This window comes from Alnus glutinosa, chromosome 12, assembly GCF_958979055.1.
Source record: "Alnus glutinosa chromosome 12, dhAlnGlut1.1, whole genome shotgun sequence".
Taxonomy (NCBI): Eukaryota; Viridiplantae; Streptophyta; class Magnoliopsida; order Fagales; family Betulaceae; genus Alnus; species Alnus glutinosa.
In genome coordinates, this window is record NC_084897.1 from 15,111,567 (window position 1) to 15,134,471 (window position 22,905).

Here is a 22,905-nt window from a genome sequence, read left to right on the forward strand (position 1 = left end):
TTCTCAAAGTTCATTTATTTCTTTATTTTTCTAAAGGTTGAACTTTTAGTATAATAATATGAAAGGAGAATGACGGAATAACAACCGGCGCATGAATGTGCTAAACCGCCGTCCAAGTAAAACTACGTATCAAATCAACTGCTTTATTAATATTATCTATATATAAACAAACAAACAAATAAATAAACTGATTTATTAATACTGAATCCACAATTCAGTGTTGCCGACACTTTTAAAGGTTGTTGATGATAGGAACATGAACAACCACTCTCTCAGCCGTTCATTCATCGGAATCACTTTAACCGAGTAGGCCAAATATCATATCACTCGTATAATCCAAAACAATTCCGTATTGGCAATTAAAACAGGTTGTCTAGCTGATGTAGACTAGGCAACTCAAGCCAAACAATTGTAGTGTCCTGTCTTAGGCCGCTTTCAGTACTGCTATTTTGTGTATAAAAAGTGCAATTTTAAATTTAATCACAAAAAAAAAAGAAGTATTTTTTAAATGTGCGTTTTTGAAAAACTACTATTTGAAAATGAAAAAAAAAAAAAATCAGTATTTTCAAATCAGAAATTGCAAATCCAAACATTCCCTTATACACTAAAAGTATTCATTCGAGATAATAGGAAAAAAAAGAAAAGAAAAAATCAATCTACTTTTGCTCATCTATACACGCCTAAGAAGGATGATCAATACAGGTAATGTGTACAACTATTTGAACTCTTCTACAGGTAACAGAACTGGGATTGGTGTGTACAGAAGGAGATGAAAACAGGGCATCTACAAAGGGTTTATTTCATCAAGCAGTGTGCGTTAATGATGCGGCTTTATTAAGCCTCTCAAGGATCCCATTTGCCTTCCTCTTGGCCCTGGAAGTCCCGGTTTGTGCAAGCCTATAGAGTGTAGCATTGGCATTTTCTTCTTCCCTAATCTCCCTCCATTTAGTCCGATCATTGAAACAGATTGTATATAGAATAGCAACACAATTCTCCTTGTTGCGTTCGCAAGTGCTCTCCCTAATGATACCGAGCAAGCACGGCAGGGCGCCAAGCTCGCCCATTTCCTCGACGGCCTTCTGATGGCCAGAAAGGATTGCAAGTATGGTCAGCAATTCATCAACCAGTATGCAGTCCATGATCTTTTTCAAAATAACTTTGACTGCGCCTTCACGGACCGCCCTCCCTTTATTCTCGTGGACAATGCATAAGTTGTATGTCGCTGAAGCAACATCCTTCATGGCTAATGGATGCCCCTCATCTAAAAGGTCTATGAGAGGTTTGAGAGCACCAGATTTTCCAATAATAAGCTTGTTGGAATCAAGGGCCGATAATGTGAAGAGGGCTGCAGCAGCATTGCTCCTTGTCTGAATGGTTCCAAATTTTAAAGATTCAATAAGCAGAGGTATGGCCACCGGATTCTCTGCGACTAATTTCTTATTATTATCATGAATTGAGAGGTTCAAAACTGTTGTGATCAAATCCTCCTGAAGATCAGGATGAGTATCAGCCCTGCCTGGTGAGAGTGGACTGAGCAATTGAGGAATGTCACTGGTGGACTCACCAAATAGGGCCCGAAATGACGGCATTCTCTTCGTTAGAAGCCGAAGCTCCTTTGCAGCTTCTTTCTGATAAGGAAGGGTTTGGGACAACTTGTTGAGCAGCGAGTTCAAATAGTCTCGGTCTGCATCAGTCACTACCTCATCAATATTCTGTACAGGCTTTGGAAGATCAACTCCATGCTCCTTGCACCATTGGGAAATCATTTCTCTCACCAATTGATTAGAAGTGAGAACTGTATGGGGGAGAACTTGTTGGGTTTGAGGACATGTTCGGTGGCCTTCATTCAGCCACCTCTGGATGAATGGACGATCATAAGTCTGCAGATCAACACAAGTATTAAATACATTAGAATCAGTTATACAGTGGTTTTGCAGATCAATGAGAAGGGAAAAGCATAAGAAATGACAAAAACATAAAGAAAAAGATGGACTGTACAAAGATGATAATAATTTTGAAGTAGAAATAATTGGTGCTTGTTGGTAACAAATTCATTGTATGTTATGAATGAATGAAAACAGATTCCTAATTCTACTTTTTGGTCATAATTTGAGATATTGTTTTGGTATGCAAAATTGGATTATCTTCCACTGTATTTCACATTTCAATAACTTAGCCTACCAACACTGTTAACATGGAGACAGTGACCTCACTCGATATCATTGATCCACTCGATTCATAAAAATCAACTTCCATCAAAATTTGGAACTCAAACCATCTAGAAGATGGAATTCTCAGAAGGAAAGCTTGTCATAAATTCTCAATATCACTTTTGTTCAATCATTTCAACTACCAAAAAATGAGAGAAAAAAAATGACATTCTTGGATGAAAGTTCAAGCAAGAAACTGAGATGAAAGCATCAAATGAAGACAAAAGTGATAGCTGGAGATTTATACAGAAGATGGTATAGTAGATCTTTTGGATTTATCTTGATGGATGTATATCAATTTATCTTTAGAAATTGGAATCACCCACACCTTTTCTCTCAAAATAATGGAGGAAGTCACTAAAAGGCAATAGCTTAACTCACCAAGTCTATTATCATGAAATCATTGGTTTTCATATTACAGAATTCGGAACATAATCTAGATTTCAATAGAAGTAAACTCCCAGAAAACAATTCCGGAATGAAAGCAATTGTTTTGAATTCCTCAGAATTAAACTCCTGAAACAAATCCAGTCCTGGGCAAAGCCACGGCTCTTTCAAAATCAAGCAGAAATTCTCCAATCTACAATTCTAGAAATTGCCAAATCCCAAAATATAACTCTTAACACAAGAAGTCAGAGGATGAATCAAAACTCAAATGTATCAAACAAAAAAAGACTTGAAATCCATCGCCATCACAGAACAGAACATTCAATACTAGTATACTTTAAAAAATGGTCTAAAAATGTAAGCAAAAAAAAAAAAAAAAAAAAAAACTCGCACTCACGTTGAAATTGAGCCAAACCCACCAAAATTCCCACAACAACAAACGTGAATGCAACTTAAAAATAGAGAGAGGAAGAGAGAAGCAAGCAACCTGCCCAGTGGCCAAAACAACAGGGTCCCTCATGAGCTCTCTTGAAATGGGACATCTGAATTCTTGAGGAACAGCCAAAGCATCATCCAATCTGAAAGAGAGGGACTCTTTCAATTTCAAGTCCTTCAAAGAAGACAAGGTTCTGATGGCCCTGTCAGCCGTCTCTACCGTATAGTCATCTTCATCCACAATCGCCTTCACCAATCTCTGCAACTCCTTTTTCAGCTCCGTAGCCTTGGCCGCCACAGCTCTATCATCAGTCTTCGCCATTTGGAGAAAATCAAAAGAAAAGAAAGAGGAAAGGAAAATCTTGGATGGGAATTAGATTGGGTACACCCACAGGAGATTCACAACTCTCGCCTGCTTCTTCATTCGCTCTTGCTTTGGATTTTCTTTCGTCTTTCTTTTCTTCCAACCAGAGAATGAAACTTAAAAAGATTTTTATGAGACTGAAAAATTGGGATGTCGTCATACTGCACCCCGAGCCTGTTTACTGTTATTAGCCCTTCATTAATTATTATTATTATTTTTGAAAACAAAAAGCTATTAATTTTCATTTAAAATCAACTATACAATAACGTTAGAAATTACATTTTTATCTTATAATTATTGAATCATGATCCTCTCAAATTATCTGTCTAAATTTAAGAAGATTCAGACAGGTGATTGTGAAAAACTACTTATGACTCATGAGACCCACCTGACCGGATAAGTGGTTAGACAGTCCAATTTTTATTTGGTCAGGTGAATCCTATAAGTAGTCTCTCAAAATCACCTATCTGAATTCTCTCAAATTCGAATAGATAATTTGAAAGGATCCTGATCCATAATTATTTAGTCATGCTGACATAATAGTCCTTACTAATTCTTAGATCGGTCTTTGTTAAAAAAGAATAAGAAAAAAATGAAGGCTTGCGACAAAAATGCAGTATTTAGTTGTTGAAGCAAAATAGAGAAAATAGTCATAAAAAATCTGTCGGTTCCCAAAAGGATTGGATACACTTCAATGCTTAAATCAGTAAAACTTTTCGTATAAAACTGAATAGAGAATGTGGGAGAGAAAAAAAATGAGCATAATCTGTATAATATTGATCGAGTAGAGTCCACCTATAATTTAAAAGTGATTGATTTGTTTTCCTTCAATGGTTTGATTATCTTTCATGTAGAGACTGTTTGAGTAGAGTTCACTTATAATTTATATCTCAAGTAATATTATAATTACATTTTTATCTTACGATTATCTCACAACACTGAAATAATAGTTTCAATCGACACTTAAAATTATTAATTTTTTTTTTTTTTTAAAAAAATATTGATTAGAACGCCAAGTTAACAATATAGAATAATTATGAAATAAGAATATAATTTCGAGCCTCCCTCTTACTCAAAGTAGAAAGCCGCCCCACCAATTCCCATTTCTCTCCCTAGGCCTGCCTGGGGCCTGAGATATTCAATAGTGTTTCTGAAAGTGAAAGTTCAACCCCCCGTTTTTTGATTTTTGTACCTTCACATCACTCTCTGTATTTATGACAGCGTTCGTAGCCAATGTTTTCGAAGCTAAGTGCCTAAGAGCATATCTTACCGAATAAGTACATAGTTTATAATAATTAAATTTAATTATTTTGAGTCATCTTTTATTTTTAGTAGAGTAGGTAAAATAAATTTTTTTCTTCTGTTTATTTACTATTCACATTACAAATAATTTTATTTTTAATCTTCCTTTCCTTCCTTCTCTCTCTCTCTCTCCCTATTTCTTTTACATTTTTTTTTGTTTCACACAAAATAATATTTAAATGTAAGTAGAAAATCTGTCGGAGAGAATATAAAAAAAAAAAACGAGTAGCTAAAATAGAGAATTGTACTTTTTTAGTAGCTACTTTAGTTATTATTCCCGGAGATGCTCTAAAAAGAGTCAAGTTGGGGGTGGCATTTAAAAAGAAAAATATTACTACAACAAGATTGAAAGAAGGGTAGTTTGGTAAAAACTTTTGTTGTAAATTTTTAGTTTGAATAGCAATAAGAAGTGATTAATGTGATATAAAGGTAAAATAATACGATTTGAATTTTTTATGAGAGAAAAAAATGTATATCATAGTTGTTTAGAGAAACTTTATTTTTTTTTTTAAAAAAAATAATAATAAAAATTAAATGATTTGATATAAAGTTGAAAAGAATTTTAAATTTTTAGTGAGAGAAAAATTAAAAAAAAAAATATTTAGGAACGTGGAAAAAAAAAAAACTTTGAAAGAAATAAAATATAAAAAGGAGAGAAACTTCCTATGAACAAGAAAACACGTTTCTTTGGGCGGCGGTTGGGGAAGGCATTTTATTTTCAAGAATTCCTTGACTTTTTGAATAAGAAATTTCTGGAAGAGTTAGGCCGAACTTGAATTACACTGCCTCTCTTTGAAAACCCATACATTCAACATGGATTTATTTTACGCTCTAATTTTATATTATTTAATTTTTAAATAACGTGATATTATATATATCCACCGACACTAACATCATTCGAGATTTTATTACAGATCCTGAGACACTGTTATTGCAGAAGCCACTGCAGCTTGGCGGGCAGCTTTATTTTGTTAGGAGTTAGGCTATCAAATGGTAGAGTTAAAAGGAGATGCTCTCTAAGTGGTGCAGACCCTGTCTTAGGAAGGTTGTAACTTGAATAAATATAGTTATATTATTGATGAGGCTTATGAGGCATTAAATGGTTTATGTCAGTGAAAAGTTTCTCATATCCGGCAAATTGCAAATGGGGTTGCTCACAGTCTTACGAAGGAATAAGCACTCATTCTTAGTGAGGAATAGATTTGTATTTGAGGAATCCTTGGTCTTTTCCATATATATACACTATTGATTTTTTTTTAAAAAAAATTTAATCTGAATCATAAAATAATTTCTTTCAATTTCAAGTGAAATTGAGAAAATCTTGATCCAAAAATTGGAATTACAATTGTCCAAATATTAATTGCGAGTTGCTAATAGCAAAGTCCAAGGAAAAAAAAATGTTTTACGGGGGGGGGGGGGGGGGGGTAAGACTTTAATTTCAAACATTACTTGCAAAATTTGCAATGCAGACCTAATTTTATAACTAAAAAGTAATTAAAAAAAATCCATTAGTATAATTAAGGAGTAAATTCTTTCAATTTCATATGTTCCTAAAAATTATATATTTATATCAAGTGAAAACTATATTAAATATACCACATTATATAAAAAATAAACACACCCCATAAACACATAATGAAAATTGGGGAGAATCTTTCTTACTTTCTTTTCTAAATTGAAAAAGAAATACAGAATAAGAACAATTTTTTTTTTTTAAAGAGAAATGATCCTTACACTCATTTCTCACAACAGCCCCACAATAAGCTGACGTGGCTGGTAATATTTTATTATTTTTTTTGTTTTGTTTTCTTTTCTTTTTGTAAAAAAATAATAAAATATTGGAAAATGTTAAATTTACAACACCAACACAACAACCACACAACAACCCCTCACATAAGGGTGGGCCCCAGTGTGTGGAGCCCACCCTCATGTGAGGGGTTGTTGTGTGGTTGTTGTGTTGGTGTTGTGTATGAATAAAATCCCTAAAATATTACCAGCCACATCAGCTTGTTGTGGGACTGTTGTGAGAAATAAGCGTAGGGATCGTTTCTCATTTTGAAAATAGTAGATTATAAATTTAATGAAAAACATGGATTATATCATATAACTGTAGCACTAATAGAGATCCACCTAAATAAACTAAACAACGGCAAAAAGTGCAAATATAGTTTGTAATGTGTTACGTGCCTAATTTATTAAGTGCGTAATGAAGAATTTAGGATAATTCGAAAAACTCTAAACCTCTCAAAAATAATTATTGGAGTTTTTTGTTTTTTGTTTTTAATAGAATCAAGCGTATTTTATAAATAGACAAATTAAGTACATCACTCAACAACGATAATATCAGAAATACAGTGAGGAGTTCCCTCAAGACAAACGTGAGTCTCACTCAAAAATAAAGTTGCCTTTGCGAGACGATGAGCTGCACCATTTAGAGTACGCCTAACATGATGGACCTTCTAGCTCTGCATATTGTACAGTACCCCTCTTGTCTCCTCAATTATATGGCCATATATGCACCAATTACTACAATCTTTTCCCAGTGCTTGCACTATTTTGAGAGCATCACCTTCCAAAATTACCTTATAGAAGCCCAAATCGCGACTAAAATTTACAGTCCTTAAAGCCGCTATTGCCTCAGTAATTTTAAATGTAATGATATGATCCTTAGGTTCAAATAAAGTTGCTAGAACCTGACCTTTGCTATCTTTGATTATAATACCACTACCTTCCTTTTTTTTTTTTTTTTTTTTTTTTTTTTTGTATAGTCTCCACAGCTACAGCTCAATTGACCTTAACGAAACTATTCATATGTGCTTTTAACCTTAACTCCTTTTCCTAATAATTTTTTAGAATTTGCATCTTTAAACACAAACCAACTAATAGAGTTGATAATTAACTTGTTTCATTCTTTTATTATATATATATATATATATATATATATATCCTTAGAAAACCAAAAGATAGACATAATTGATGATAACTACATAAATACCTAAAACAAGGACAAATTAAGGTAACTCTTATGGACTCCTAACGTACTAACACTTAGAATATACAATATATCCTTTAATCTGTATATATTAATAAACTCGAATAGATAAACTTTTATAATAAATTCCGCTTGTTTGTTGCAGCCTGATGGAACTCTTATAGACTTCTTCTCATATTTGATACGTAACATAATGTTAGAGGTGAGAATTTTGTGTGTGCACGTGCGCAAGAGAGAGAGAGAGAGAATTGGGTTGCCTTCAAACAGAAATTGTTTTCATGACATCTTTTTTTTTTCTTTTTGTTTGACTTCTAAAATTCATATCCCTTGGGGTACGTATTTGAAATCACCGATTTTGATAGTTTTCTATTTTTAAAAGCAGATGAAGACCTGCACTTCAGATTTTATTTTATTATTATTATTATTATTATTTTTTTTCTCTAAGGACATCATGATTTTATTTTATTTTTTTCATTAATTGGAAGGTCATATTATTTTGGAGAAACTTCACTTACACCCCTAAAGTATAAGCAATTTTGCAATCATAACCTTGAATTTTAAAAATTTGTAATGTCGGTATCCCATATTTTAGTTATTTTTAATTTCACTTTTTTTTTTTTTTAAGAAAAAAAATGGGGAGCATTTTGGGCACTTTAACCAAAAATAAAAAATATGTGAAATTAAAATGGGCTAAACATGGGATACTGACATTACAAACTTTTAAACTTGGAAGTCATGATTGCAAAACCGCTTATAATTTGGAAAGTATAAGTGAAATTGTTTCTATTAATTTTTCCTCTTATTGTGAGCAATTTTTTCCTAGGATTTTTTTTTTTTTTTTTTTTTTTTTGGGGGGGGGGGGGTGGGGGGAAGGGGGGTGGGGATCAAATTCATAAAAGAAAATAAACTCAAATAAGATAGGTAGAAAATCATTAAATTTTTATATATATATATATATATATATATATAAGAAAAAAATTAAATTAGTTTAAAATTTGAGTAGTATGATTGGATAAATGGTTTTGATGTTAGGATGATGAGATAGTTGAAGGCTCGGCAATTCCATCAAAATCAAAAGATTCAAAACAAACAAGGAGGCTAATAAAGAAGCTATTAAGATTTTTATGTAACATTACAAAGTGGGCTCAACCTCACAACTAACTTAAACACAATTCATACAACAATATATATGAATAACTACTAACATGTCTCCTTATTATTTTCCCAATTCTATTAATTTTTCCCTTCTTTAAGATTATTCAAAATGTTGAACAACTACGCCGGAAGCCATTGAACAGCTAGAAAAAGCTCGGGCACGATTAATGATCATTTTTTTTTCCCCTCAAACTTTCTTCAATCCTCTCACCCTAGAAATTAATTAAAAAAGACAAAAAAAAAAAAAAAAAAAAATCATGAATCAAGCTTCTAATTCTTTTTTTTTTTTTTTTTGAATTTTCAAAATTGAAAAATTTGTCTCAATAAGATTATTCTTTGGTGGAAACTTTTTAAAAAAGTATTATATTTCGAGTGGGGCAAATGGTCAAATGATGATGAAATATGATGCGTGTATGCATTGGACATATATTAAAATATTTAAAAAATTTTAAAGGAATTTGGTACGTAGGTTGTCGAAAATATCCTCATGTTTGGTAGGGTGGAGAGAATTGAGAGTTGTGTTTCTTTTTATAGATATGCACACTATTTCAACTATCAACTATTTTTGGTAACCTATCAAATGCTCAACCCATTTGAGTTAAAAAATAAATAAAATAGAGGAAACAGAATATGTCATATGCTTGTTGCTTGTTGATGTATTATTTGAGAGATGTTTCACCTCCATCTCTTGCCCATATTTTTATTCATATCATTTGGAAATTCATCATTGAATCTATGAGACCGCATATTGATTTTGTATGGTACCACATTTAATGGTAGATTTGCTAATTTCTTTGTATGGAGATGAACAAGAAATGGGCAAAAGATGAAAACTAAACATTTCTCGTATTATTTTCACTTCCATCAGTATCTTCTTAACTAGGATGACTTGAATGCAATTTTGAATGAGAGGTGAGGTTTTCTCTAAAGATCTAGCTGGACATTTTCTTTAAAAGCTTAGTTTCTTCACCAAAATGGAAGTGGTGATTTTTCAACAGTCCTCTTAGAGCACTCCCAATAATTTATGTATATTTCAGTCTAAAATAGCTAACCAAAATTCACTTTATCTAATTTATCTAATTGGTTTTAAAAGGCAATATACATCTGATTATCTATCTTTAACTCTATATCATCTAAATATGCTTTATTTTTTATTACTTTAAAGGCAATTAAGTTTTCTTCTCCTTTTAATTCCGGAATCATAGACTCAAAATCCCCCATAGCCAACAAAAAGTAGAGCCAAAGAGAAGCTCAAGGCTGACTAAAGCCTCTTTAAATTCAACACGAATTGAACCCCAAACCCTTCTTACTCCTCCAGATTTCTTAAACACCGTGCTAAAACCACAATTGAATTCCCAAATACCAGAAAAGTTCAAACGATACCCTTTTAAACAAAACCAATTCAACTTAAAATTCACGCAATCGTATACAACCGGGCCAAATCCTATACCCATCCTCCAACCGGTTGCGGAAACAACCCAAAGAGAAAACCCAAATCCAAATTATAATCAAAACTCACACACCCATTCTCTCTCTTGTTGAACTACTCAGTCCACTAATTTCTCTCTCAATCGATCTCGTCTGGTGAAGGAAGGAAATGGGGAAGGGATGGGTTACGAAGAAGAAGGGGAAACAAGGGAGAGGGGAATCCCTGCTCGTGACCTGACAAGATAATAGAGCAAAAAAAAGGGGGGCAAAAAGAGAGAGAAGAGAAGGTTACTTAAACAGATTGAGAGAGAGAATGCCGGAGAAGACGACTTCTTGGAGGCAAGTAGACTCACTGAGCAAGAGAGAGAAGTGGGAGAGCATGGGCGTTGGGAAAGAACTGAGAGAGAGAGAGAGAGAGGGAGCAATCCTTCATTTTTGCAAAGCCATATATGTTAATAGTGGCATAGTGCAACGCTACGTGTAGGGTTGCATTATTTATGGAATTAAATAAAATTTATTATAGAGTTTGAATACATAAGCCGATAGAGTCTCTTTATAGCATTTTTGTTATCTATTCTAACTTAAAGTTGCGAATAGATAATTCACTGGAAATGCTCTTACAATGGAGTACATGATAGAGGTTGCGGTCCCCAAACAGAAACCAAAATCTGAGGTACAGACATTACAGAAGATGCATACTTCTTTCATCACTGAATATACACTAAAAATGTACTTGTATTTCAGTGGAGAAGAAGCTAAGAGTTATCCCATCTGTGGTTAAAAGAGCAGACAGCAAGCTTCAAAATATCCAGTATCCTCGCCAACTATCTCTGACAAAAGATGTGGATGTTTTCGTAATCTACAAGAAACAAGGTTAGCTATGAGCAAATTCAAACCAAGATAGGCATTGCCTATATATAAAACATGTAGATAAAAGCTCTGAAGTTATGCAAGTCCACCGAACATTGGAAAACTTCTGCTAGTAGTAGATCATATAACATTGAAATGAAATATCAAGGATGCAGCAATACCACAGTCTACCCTGAATCTCCTTACACCTCTATGCAGATTGTAGCATTTTTCCTTAGCCAATTATGACCCACTGGCCTTCAGTGCATATATTATGTACATTACTTTAGTCGCTAGAACTTCCAATAACGAAACAATATATAACAGAGATCACTTACCCTACGTAAATTTCGTTACAATGCAGAGAAAGCTGCTTTAATTGTGTAATTATACAAGTCTAATCAATCATAAAATACTACTGGAAGGTGTAAAGTAATCTTCTGATAAAGTATAATGGGGATTATTATCATTTATCACAAAGAGAGGGTAAAAACAGTTTGAATAGTGTTTTACCGGGAGTAGAGACTGAATCCTGCCTTCATCAAGATAGGAAGGGTTTATGCATATGCGCCCCCCCCCCCCCCCAATTGTATGTATAGCTCCTTATTTGTGTTCAGACAATATAAACAATATTTAAAATTGTGTATATGCAAAACATATTCTTTGCTATACGAATTTTTTTTTTTTTTTTGGTAGGCAGTTTCTAAACACGTACAAACTGCAATCTGTGTTTTCTAGTCGAAAACCTAATAACACTATAAAGCCTTCAGATATGCCAGAACCACTCTAGGGTTCACAAGATTATAAACTTTTGAGATTACCAATTCCAGAATATATCAAATAGTAATTAAGAACAATAAAATGTGTATCTTCTACTAGAATAATTTTCCTTGTTTTTTGAAGGGTTACTACAATAGAGACTACCCCACACATTTTTTACAATTATATTGCAAATAATATTGGCCCTTCCTATCTTATATCTTATACCATCCAACTTTCAAATTTATAAATATTTTGTCATATGATCCCTGGCTACATCAATAATAGAGCCAAAAGTAGTTTTGATGAGCAGGGCTTGATTTCAAATGACTGCCCTACAGCAAAATAACAGACAAAAATAGTCATATGTGCATGATGATGTGCTCATCTATGTGAGTTGTAATATTCCCATATGATTTTGTGTAACATATGGAACATACTCATGCAAAAAATAAAAAAGCAGAACATAAAAGTCAAATGTTTACCTCTCTATTATTATTTTTTCTTTTCAAACTAAATTTCTCCTAATTGTTAAAAGCATCTACATCCCAATGAAAGATCATTTAACTTTTCCCCTATTTATTTCAGTTCTCTGGGTTTCTACATTTCACTCATCTTGTCCACAAAGTAAGGATTTTCATTCAAATCTAAAAAGGACCACACAGTAACTTACCCCAAACAAGCACCAATAAAAAAAAACACTCGTACAGTGAGTCACAAATACATTAAAAGATACTAGATAATGTCAATACAGGTTGCAACAATGCAGTAAGAGTGATATGATGATGCAACGAATGGCTACTGAAGATCTTGATGATTGTGGGGAAATGACATAAGACATTGGCTTCCTTTAACAGTGCATCTATTCTGATGGAAAAAAGGGGAGGAGATAGCAAACCACTTACAAGATGTAAATGAGCTAAACATCAAACAAAAGAAAACAGGTAAGGATACAGAGGAGGATATAAGTGTAGATAGAATTGCTGAGGCCTGATGACTTTAAGACTGCAAAATTACATGAATAAACCATGTCAAAAGCTATACATATTTGACTCAAATTAAATCCTGCTTAAAATAGAAAGAAGAAGAACTAGAATACTCACTTCAAATGGTGAAGCTACTCAGATTTATCATGGTAGTCAGGAGAGTGCCTTCCTGCAGAGTAGCGGCTAGGTTGGTCATGGAATTCCCCAAGACATAATTTATCTTGTCTGACACGCTTGATGCCAGTGGAGAGATCATCTTCATACATGTCAAGGGATTCCGAAGGATTGTATCGATCCTCAAAGGCATTTTGTCTCAGAAAGTCTGAACTAACATTTTCATATCTGTTCCTTAGCCGTCTATGCTCAACTTTTGATTTCTGTTCATCCTTTCTCACACTTACATCGTTCACAGAATTTGAAACAGAAGAAGATGATCTACTATTACCATATCTTGACATGCCAGAAGATGGCTGCTTAACCTCACGATGCTGGATTCTGGTCACCTCCAGATCATCTTGCTCCAATAGATGACTACTTCGGGCATGTGACCGGCCACGATTTTTGTATCTTTCTGGGCTTCTTGAATAATTTTCCCTATCATGTTTGCTCTGACTGACAATTCTCTGATCTACATTTATTCGTCTTGGCTGCTCATAGTCTTTAGGAGAAACATCTTTGAAATTCTTAGATCTCTTAATATAATCAGAGTGTGACTGTGTCCTGTTATTATATTGGCTACCTCCGTTTCCTGCATAACTGCTTCCTATTGGCTCATCAACACTGGCGGTGATGTCATGAGCAGAAGGAGATTCAGATAGAAACATTCCTCCATCTTCAGTTCCCTTTACAAAGCACCCAATCCCTCCAGCTTTCTTGATTTCCACCATGTATCCCTCTATTATATCCCTCGTAACCTTTGATAAAGTGTAACAAAAACAGGGCATTAATGAACTGACCAGGGGGTTTGGAAAACCAAAAAAAGGTAAAAAGAAAATAACTTGGTGCCAAAACCGAGCTGCTATTGGACAAAATATATGAACAAACGAAAATCAAAGACTTACAAATACTCTAGTCAGAGTGGTGAACTTCATTTTAGCACAACACACACACACACACACACACACACACACATCTACGAAAAATTATTTGAAAGAGGAGAATCCAGTCTATACAAAAGATTTTACCAAAATATTATAATCTAAAATTCACTATCAACCATCCAATCATACAATGATCTCAAGAGTAGAGATTTTAGCACAATCCTAGAAAGCTTCATGCCATTGAATGTCCAATTATCCTCTCTCTCTGAATAGCCCATATAAGGCAGAGCAGGACAGTTTCATATGAAACCACTGCTGTCACCCACACATCCCTTTCAAACTGAAGTACACACCTTCTCAAGCAATAAAGCCCATAGAGTCAATAGAGTCAATACTAGTGACCAGCACTCTCTTGCAACAGATGGTCCTATAAAGTATGGCAGTGTTTTAAAACTATGGAGATACTTGTAATTAAGAGTCTGTTTGGGATTGCGTTAAAAACCTTAAAAAGTACTTTTAGTACATAGAAAGCTGTGCAAAGCAAAAATTGGTCTATTTGATAAAAAAAACTCAAAAAATACTTCTTTAACTTTCTGCTCTAAAAAAAGGCCAAAACACACTTTTGGAAAAAACTTGAAAATGAAGCTTTTTCTCAAAAGTTCTTTCTAGATATAAAGCTATATTTTCCAACACAATCCCAAACACCAAACACACTTTCGCACAAGTTCTTCCTATAAAGACTGCCAAAAATAAACAAAATGGCCTGGGATAATGTGCATGTCTCTAATTTTTCTGAGTTTTTGGAGTTATGTGCTTCTTTTTCTATATTTTAGGGTTTCTCTTGTCTACTCCTTGTGTACTAGGGTTACGCCCCTCTGCGCTTTGATTGAACATACATTACTTATATAAAAAAAGTACTTTATCTAATATGTCTACTTACTTCATGTCTCTTTTTCTCCTCCCGGTTGGTGTTGCCAACCACATAGAGAAGTTGCAGCCTAACTTTTTGTGGGGTCATATTGGTGAAGAGTTCAAATTCCATTTGGTTAGCTGGTCTAAGGTGTGTTCCCATGTCTCTAAAGGAGGGTTGGGGGTCCCTAATTTACTTTTGTTCAACTGAACTCTTTTGAGGAAGTGGCTTTGGCATTATATTCATAAGAGAATGGCCTTATGGAGGGTGGTTGTCGATCCTAAATATGGCAGCGCATGGGGTGGGTGGTGTTCAAATGAGGTTCTTGGGTCGTTTGGAGTTGGGGGAAGAATATCATAAGGAGTTGGAGGAGTTTTCTAGTCATACTAAATTTGAGGTCGGTGATAGCTCAAAAATTAGATTCTGGCATGATGTGTGGTGTGCGGATAAGGTCCTCAAGGCAACTTTTCCAGACTTGTTCAATTTGGCCAGTTGTTAGGATGCTTGTTCAATTTGGCCAGTTGTAAGGATGCTTCAATGGCAAATCATTTGGAGGTTTCAAGTGATTCTCTTCAGTGGAATGTTAACTTTCTTAGAGCAGCTCACAACTGGGAGGTGGATTCTTTAAATCGTTCATCAATATGTTGTACTCCTTCAAATTGAGACAGGGTAGCGAAGACAAGCTTTGTTGGGTATCTTCAAAGAGAGGGTTGTTTGATATTAAATCTTACTACAATGTCCTTGTTCCCCAATTAGTACTCCTTTCCCTTGGAGGAGAATTTGGCAGGATAAGACTCCCTTGAGACTCCCTTGGTTGGCTGCCTCAAGGAAGATACTAACCATGGATAATCTTAAAAAGTGGCATGTCATTGTTGTTATTGGTGTTGCATGTATAAAAAGAGTGGGGATTCAGTGGATCGATTTTTACTCCATTGTGAGATGGCTAGTGCCCTTTGGAATAGTATCTTCAGCCTCGTAGGGTTGGCTTGATTCATGCCTAATCGAGTGGTAGACCTTTTTGCTTGCTGGAAATGACATTTTGGTAGGATTCAGAATTCTTCTATATGGAAGATGGTTCCGTCTTGCCTAATGTGGTGCCTCTGGAGAAAAATAAAATTATTGGAGTTTCGAAAACCGTGAACGGACAGTGGTGGAATCCAAGGATTTTTCTTCAAGAGTCTTTACCATTGGACAGCTTTTTTAGGCTTATATAATTCTAGCTATTATGTTTTTCTTGATGTTCTTTTTTCTTCTAATTAGGTGTTTCTCTTGTATATTTCTTGTGTACTTGGGTTGCGCCTTTTACACTTTTTAATGAATTGTGTTTACTTATAATTAAAATAATAATAACAATAATAACAACAACAACAATAATGATGACAATGATAACAATTATAATAAGAATGATGACCACAACAACAACAATACCTAATAATAACAATGACAATACAAATAATAATGACCAAAAAACTGATTCTTACCTGTAAAGTTGTTCTCTTCCCCTTTTTGCCACGATATGACATTCTTCGGCGTTTGTAGTCCCTTTCTTCAGCCAATAACTCCTCTCTAGTCTTAGTCCTGTTTGCTTCCTGGCATAAACACAAGATTTTGAAGTTATGACAGTAAGAGCAAGTTACCTACCAAAAAATAGAAAGAGAATAAGAGTTAAGTCAATCTGCCTATTATAACCAAAATTGCTGAACAGAGAAGAAGTATAAGACAACATGATTTTTCACAATCATGTCGTCTCTGGCTAAAGAGGAATACTTTTGGGCTGCTCTGAGCTTTATTCTTATCTGTTTAAAGTCATAATTTAATGCACTTATCCACTACTATATATTTTAATCATGAAAAATAAACTGAATCCCTTGGTTTGATGAAATAATATCACACCTCCTCTAAAAGCCAAGGGTTAGACAACAATATTCCAGAAAGCAGTAATAGATCAGTAGAGATCATCTTAGAAAGGTGGCTAGAATGTTACAGCAATTTTCAATTTTCTTATATTTGACATATTTGTGGCACGAGAGATTACCAAACTATGGGGTTAATTATTATGCATAAATCACATGTAAACATAAATGAACTTCCAAATCCATAGTTTTCAACAGCCATCTCAAAGTTTAGAATGAACTTCCCCTTCAACTGAAATACCATATGTGCATCATCAATGACACAGCTGTATTACACAAGCAGACAGACATATCTTTTCGATGAAGACGCATATAGAGAAGGCTTAATGTCACATGGTGACTTGCATTATAATCATAAATGGAATCATCCAGTTATCCATAATGGCAAAAGGTCAGCAAGTTTTCTGGACCATGATCCAAATTTTAGAACATAACGGACTCGTTACTCCCCTATGTCCCCCTCAGGGGGGATTAAATGCAAATCCTTAAACATTTAAGACCTGCATAAATTTTTAGGCAATTGAAGTTTCAAGTCATGCAAATATGAATACAATCTTGAAAAGCACTACTTTAAAAGCCAGGGCACCAAGACACAGATAGGAACTTGACTTTGTAATGTTCACCAACTGACCGGCTCTCCAAAATATTAGTCTAAAATTTTTAACGAATGAAGAGAATTAGAAAAAAAAAGGAAGAGTAACAAAGTAGTCATCCAATTAAATAACAAGTGTAAAAATGAAGACTTCATCATGGCGGTAGTGGTCTCCACCCGATTAAAAGTCCAATTAGAACTTTCATGCTGAATGTCCCTCAAGCAGATGTGTAACAGATATTTCCAGTCCGTTTATGATCCCTGATTGTAATTCTTGATGTGAATTCCTACAACTATCTTGGGTGAACTCACTAAAGAAGCACTTTAGAAGTTCATGTTTAGGTTGTGCTGCTAAGCCGAAAGAAGACTTACCGTAAATCTGCCAATTGCTCAACTCCTTTATGGATTTTTTACAGCTAGGTCACCCAAGTGAGATGATCTTCTATTATGGACGTGATGAAAGGTCAAGTCAAGAAACTTAGTCATATTTTATCAACATGACAGCAAGTGGACTTGGTTCATGCATTTTAAACCGACTGCAAACAATGTTGTGGCTGCTTCAACCAAAACAGGGCTGTTCATATTTCTAATAGCAGTTATTTACCACTGTAAGTTTCTATTCATATTCATACTTTATGAGACTGAACACCACCCCCCCCCCCCCCCCCCCACAAAAAAAAAAAAAAACAGAGTCATTCCTGATTCCTCAAATTGATGAATGACTAACCCAATGGGGGAGGGGGGAAGGGAAAGGATATGGGTAATGGAAAAAGGAAGGGAGAAGGAAAGGATGGTGTTATCCCTTAGATATGTTTGGATGCAGAGAAGAAACAAATGGAAAAAAAGAGAGGATTGTCCTCCTGTTGTTTAGTTTCACATGAGGAAGAGAATAGAAAAGCAGCCGCAAAAAGAAATTTACTATCATGTGATAGGTAACTAATTCATTATAAGGGCATAGAAATAATTTAAAATCAAATTCACTCATTCCCTCTCCCATACCACCCAATAAAAAAGTTGAAAAATCATGTGCCTCATGGAGAGCTGTTCCCCCCATCCTTTACTTCTAACCAAACAAAGGAAAAAGCCTCTCCCTCTACCCCTTTTCTCCTCACCAAACACAGGGTAGGTTTCCACAAATGAGAAACGCCATCAAAGTTCTAAAAAATGTAAAAACCAGTATGAACCGATCATAATTAGATTGATTTTCCCAAGACATAAGGCTCACAGTCAACATAAGTAGTTTTTTAGGGCAAAAAAAGACATCTAGTGAGAAACCACTTCGTGCAAACCCCCAAAAAAAAAAAAAAAAAAAAAGAAAGAAAAATAATTTAGGATTTAAGTTCTTGCTAATATATGCAAAAGAAAAGATATTAATAAGTACCTGATAAGATGACCTTTGTCGATGAAGTCCATCATGCTCAATTATAGGCCTGTAGTTAGGACGTCTCTTCCGCTCCTCATCAGCTTTCTGTGACATATATTCATGCTCAGCCATTCTACATGTAGAAAGAAGCTTACTTCAGCATTTATTATGAATAAAGAAACTGGTATATCTGTCAAGGCTAAAACTGTACTATATAAAAATAGGAGAAGATCTAAAAGCATAAGCAAAACAAGTTGGAACGTGAGAATGAAATAATGACACTCAGTTCAAAACTACAGAGAATCATCACAAATATCATAAACAAGACTAGAGTAAACACTACTAGTCTTCTTACAGGTATATCATATGGATCTGCCATCTCTCTGTAAATAACAGCACACTTAGATGCCAATTTGCATATCCAAGACCATATAAATTTCATACAAGTACTTTCTTCAATTAAACCAATAATAAAGCAACTTTAAAAAAGGAGAAAAGATAGAGTGACAAAAGTGAAAGAAAAAAAAAATAGTGACAATATTTTTTTTGGTACAAGTAAAATAGAATGAAGGATTACATATATAGAATTTTCTCCAACAAATTCCAGTTCAAAAATATATCAGAAGGCCATGTAAATATCTCCCAGACAAGAATAGCTAGGGTGCCAAATAGTTAAATTTAGCCTAGGTGAATTTTTTGCCTAGGCATGGTGTGTAAAGTATTATAGAGAAATGAGAGTAAAGTTACACCATTGAAGCTATCATTAAGCAGGAATCCCTCTTCTTCCAAATTAACAAAGGGAACAAAACATAAAAGGAAAAAAGATTCGGCATAATTAACCCTATCATATTCAAATAATTGGAAATTAAGGACATTAAACACTGCCATAACCCAATCAATCCCAAGGAGACTATTATGTGTTACTAGTTTTAGCCACCCAGCAGGGACCTCGTTCAACTATTCTGGCTCATTGTGATTGTACAATTACAAAATCTTGTTTGATCACTTTCTAAGCACTAGTAATTTAAAATAGACATCCAAGTTGATGCAAGAATGTAGTGATTGTTAAACATTGACATGATAAATAGCCATATTGTTCTTATATTCCAATCCACATACATAATTTTTTACCACCTATAAAGCAAGGGTATGAATACCACAACCTAAATTTTTTTCAAAAAAGTAGGAAGTGAACAAGCAAGGTGAAGGCATTGAATAAATATCGTAATATCAAAAGTGTTGGTAAAATTGTTAAATAATTTTATCATCCAGGCATCCTTGCTGATACATACATAATTAGGATGTATGTCCCTTACCTTCCCATGTTTTACAAATTTTTTCGTTTCTGCAACTATTTTTCTCAACCATTGTGCAAATAATAAGGGTCATATCCTATTGTCCAAGGTGCATCAGATGTATGTCCAAAAGTATTGGATAGGTATCAGATACAATTACCAGATACATTTTGACCAAGTATCATACACATATTGGAAGTATCCAGAAATGTTATGAGCCTGGGTATTTGAGAAAGTAATCTCTTGGTAGGCTCATAACAAGAAAGTACTCATATGCGATGCCAAAATGACTTCCATGCATGTAGAAATATCCATTATACTCGTATGAAATTCTTGGAATGAAAAAACTTCCTACTAATAAAAATGGAAGTGTACATGACGTACATCACAGAAAACAAACACAAACAACCTTTAAATAAAAGGAAGCAAACTATAAATGCATATTCCAGTGCTCTTCTACCTCGTTTGTTGTGTCTGACAACAGTGATCATACCACAATTGAGACAACAACATACAAATCAGAACAGTAAACACTAACGTTGGTGCAAGCACAAGTAAAAAATAAGAATCGAAAAATACAGGCCATACATACGTTAGCGGTTGAGAAACCCGAAAACCCTTAGTCTTCTCTTCGAACAAAGCCCATTCATGCAATGCAGCAACCGCTGCAACGACTTGTGACGCAGAAATGACCTTTCCTGTAACAGTGGGATTTAGTTCATTCTGAGAGTGGGAGCCCTCTTCTTTCAGAGTAGGAGACTCAGTCATCATCAACCCCCGCGCAGCAGCCTCCGATATACACTGTTTAAGCATCTCAATTGCAAATAGCTTGCCATTCGTTTCCCCATACAGAATAGATACCTGAGATGCGAACCAAATCAATGCCTGAACCAAAACGGGACACCCCTTGTTCTCATCCCCATCCAAACTTAAAGCCTCCCTCACGATAGCCTTGAGGCACAGACTAAATAGCAAAAAAATATGGTCCGCCATAGCGACATCAATCACAACACCATAACGCGGGGAACTGGCAATCACCCAATTCATCAAATCACGCTCTCTAACCATCCTCGTCCCCCAAGAAAGCGCACGAAGAACAATACACGAGTAGGCACTCGGATAATCACTCCAGGCCTCGCTTTCGCCTCGAATCGCCAGCAGCTCCGATGGAAGAATCCTGAAAAGGCACTGCTCCCCAAGCCCCTCAATCTCTCCTCTCGCGCATTCGACGGATAAAAAGCCCGGAATCGTCAAGGTCTTCTTTGCAGCACGTGGATTGGAGAAGCGAACTACGCCCGGGTAATCGTCGTAGAAATAATTGGAAGCGGCGTTGTCGAAAGAGAAGCAAAGTTGATCGGAGTCGGGAAGGGAATGGGGAGAAGGCTGATAAAAAGGGTGGTGTTGGCGGGATTTGCATGGGATGTGATTGGGGTTGTGGGGCTTCAAAGGGAGGAGAGTGGAGAGGGATTGGAGGGTTTGGTGGGAGAGGTGGATGAGGCTTTTGAGGGACGAGAGTGTGGTGGACAGGTCGGCGATGGGCGGAGGTGGAGGCGGAGGCGGAGGGTTCTGAGGGTGAGAGTAAAAGGGGTTTGGAGGAAGGAAAGGGAAAGATGGGTTGGAATATGGGCGAGAAGAAGAAGGGTTCATGGGTTCAATTCACAGAGAGAGAGAGAGAGAGAGAGAGAGAGAGAGAGAACATTGAGTTGGTGGTTCTGCTCCGGTGAATGAGGAAGGCGGTGAGCCAATCGCCGTTTCCGGTGAAAGTAACTCGAAACCAACTTTAGATACAGAGACAGTCACCGGAAGTGGTGCAAAACCCCCCTATTTACAGCCTCCGATTCAAATTTGAGGCATCAACTAAAAACACCAAATAAAATACCAATGAAAATACCGAATCTTAACCCAAAACAAAAGTCTACAAAAACCTCTTTTTCCCTTTCATTCAAACTGGATATAAAAAAATCAGTCAGTTTAACGATCAGCTTGATTTAGCCTCATCCGAACTCGAGCTCGATATTGTAAAAACTCACTCGATTAGTAAGTGATATATATCCTACTCGTTCGACAAAATTTGATAAAGGACTTCCAAACTTCACTCATTTAAAGATCGACCAAATTACTCGCTTGACTCGTTAGTCCGAATCTTAATAAATCGACGTATATAGACTACATCTTACTCTAATTAAGGCAACATATATCTTTGTCAACCAATTCTATGTGTCACATTTAAGCATTAATGGAAACAAATGTCTCAACTTTGCTCGCTATCTAAGTGTCAGATGCACATTACAAAAAAGTAGGGATTTTATGTCTCTTTTTTTGGATTATTTTAATAAAGCGTTTTTAATTTTGTGAGTTGGTGACGTAACAAAGTTTAAACATTTAAAGTCCTTTTAGCCAAAAAATATTATATTAAGTCGGTTTTTAGAATAAACACGTCAATTATTCACAACCTTTCTTAAAAGGACGTGAACTTAGAGTAATGCTACACATCATCCTCTTGTCCACCTTTTATCCTCCCAAAATTGATGTGGCTCTTAAAATTACCATTGAATTTATGATAGATCATTATTGAATTTTGATCTAATGGTGATTTTAAGAGCCACATCAATTTTGGGAGGATAAAAGGTGGACAAGAGGATGGTGTGTAGCATTACTCCGTGAACTTATGGCCAAAAGAACGTGAATAATTCACGTCATTTTTGTTTGTATAAACGACGTGAATTGACAATGGTTGTTGACGTCGTTTACAGTGTAAAAAACGACTTATCCATGTCCCTTACGTCGTTTTTAAAAAAAACGACAAACGAAATATTTCGAAACTGCATTCCCACGTCTCAGTAGTCAGTACTTCCATTTTTGTCTTTGTTTATTCACTCTCTCCCTCTCACAGCACAGTCTCTCTCTCTCTCTCTCTCTCTCTCT

At 35.2% G+C, this 22,905-nt stretch overlaps 2 protein-coding genes across 4 annotated transcripts; both read right to left on the minus strand.

Annotated features, from left to right (window-relative positions):
• Positions 1 to 577: 577 nt before the first annotated feature.
• On the minus strand, positions 578 to 3,537 carry LOC133852424 (U-box domain-containing protein 9-like). The gene is made up of 2 exons (XM_062289182.1): positions 3,085 to 3,537; positions 578 to 1,880 (listed from the first exon to the last, which is right to left on the minus strand). The coding sequence occupies exons 1-2, from the start codon at positions 3,352 to 3,354 to the stop codon at positions 804 to 806; spliced, it is 1,347 nt and encodes a 448-aa protein (XP_062145166.1). The 5' UTR covers positions 3,355 to 3,537; the 3' UTR covers positions 578 to 803.
• Positions 3,538 to 10,808: 7,271 nt separating this feature from the next.
• On the minus strand, positions 10,809 to 21,915 carry LOC133851657 (U11/U12 small nuclear ribonucleoprotein 48 kDa protein). Of its 3 annotated transcripts, XR_009895835.1 has the most exons (6): positions 20,573 to 21,915; positions 18,704 to 18,818; positions 16,299 to 16,406; positions 12,985 to 13,781; positions 12,787 to 12,886; positions 10,809 to 11,132 (listed from the first exon to the last, which is right to left on the minus strand). XR_009895835.1 is itself a non-coding variant. In XM_062288177.1 (5 exons), exons 1-4 carry the CDS (start codon positions 21,625 to 21,627, stop codon positions 12,999 to 13,001), a joined length of 2,061 nt encoding a protein of 686 aa, XP_062144161.1. In that variant the 5' UTR covers positions 21,628 to 21,915; the 3' UTR covers positions 10,809 to 11,132; positions 12,985 to 12,998. The 3 variants fall into 3 exon arrangements, 2 of the variants coding, with proteins under 2 accessions (XP_062144161.1, XP_062144160.1); XM_062288177.1 differs by lacking the exon at positions 12,787 to 12,886; XM_062288176.1 differs by having other exon boundaries at positions 10,809 to 12,886.
• Positions 21,916 to 22,905: the final 990 nt, after the last annotated feature.

Excerpts from the sequence above, each read along its gene's own strand:
- LOC133852424 (XM_062289182.1), bottom strand. The coding sequence starts at position 3,354 with ATGGCGAAGACTGATGATAGAGCTGTGGCGGCCAAGGCTACGGAGCTG. Across the intron at positions 1,881-3,084 it reads TTGTTTTGGCCACTGGGCAG|ACTTATGATCGTCCATTCAT; the intron begins GTTGCTTGCTTC and ends GTTGATCTGCAG.
- LOC133851657 (XM_062288177.1), bottom strand. The coding sequence starts at position 21,627 with ATGAACCCTTCTTCTTCTCGCCCATATTCCAACCCATCTTTCCCTTTC. Across the intron at positions 18,819-20,572 it reads CGGGTTTCTCAACCGCTAAC|AATGGCTGAGCATGAATATA; the intron begins GTATGTATGGCC and ends TTCTACATGTAG. Across the intron at positions 16,407-18,703 it reads GACAAAGGTCATCTTATCAG|GAAGCAAACAGGACTAAGAC; the intron begins GTACTTATTAAT and ends TGTTTATGCCAG.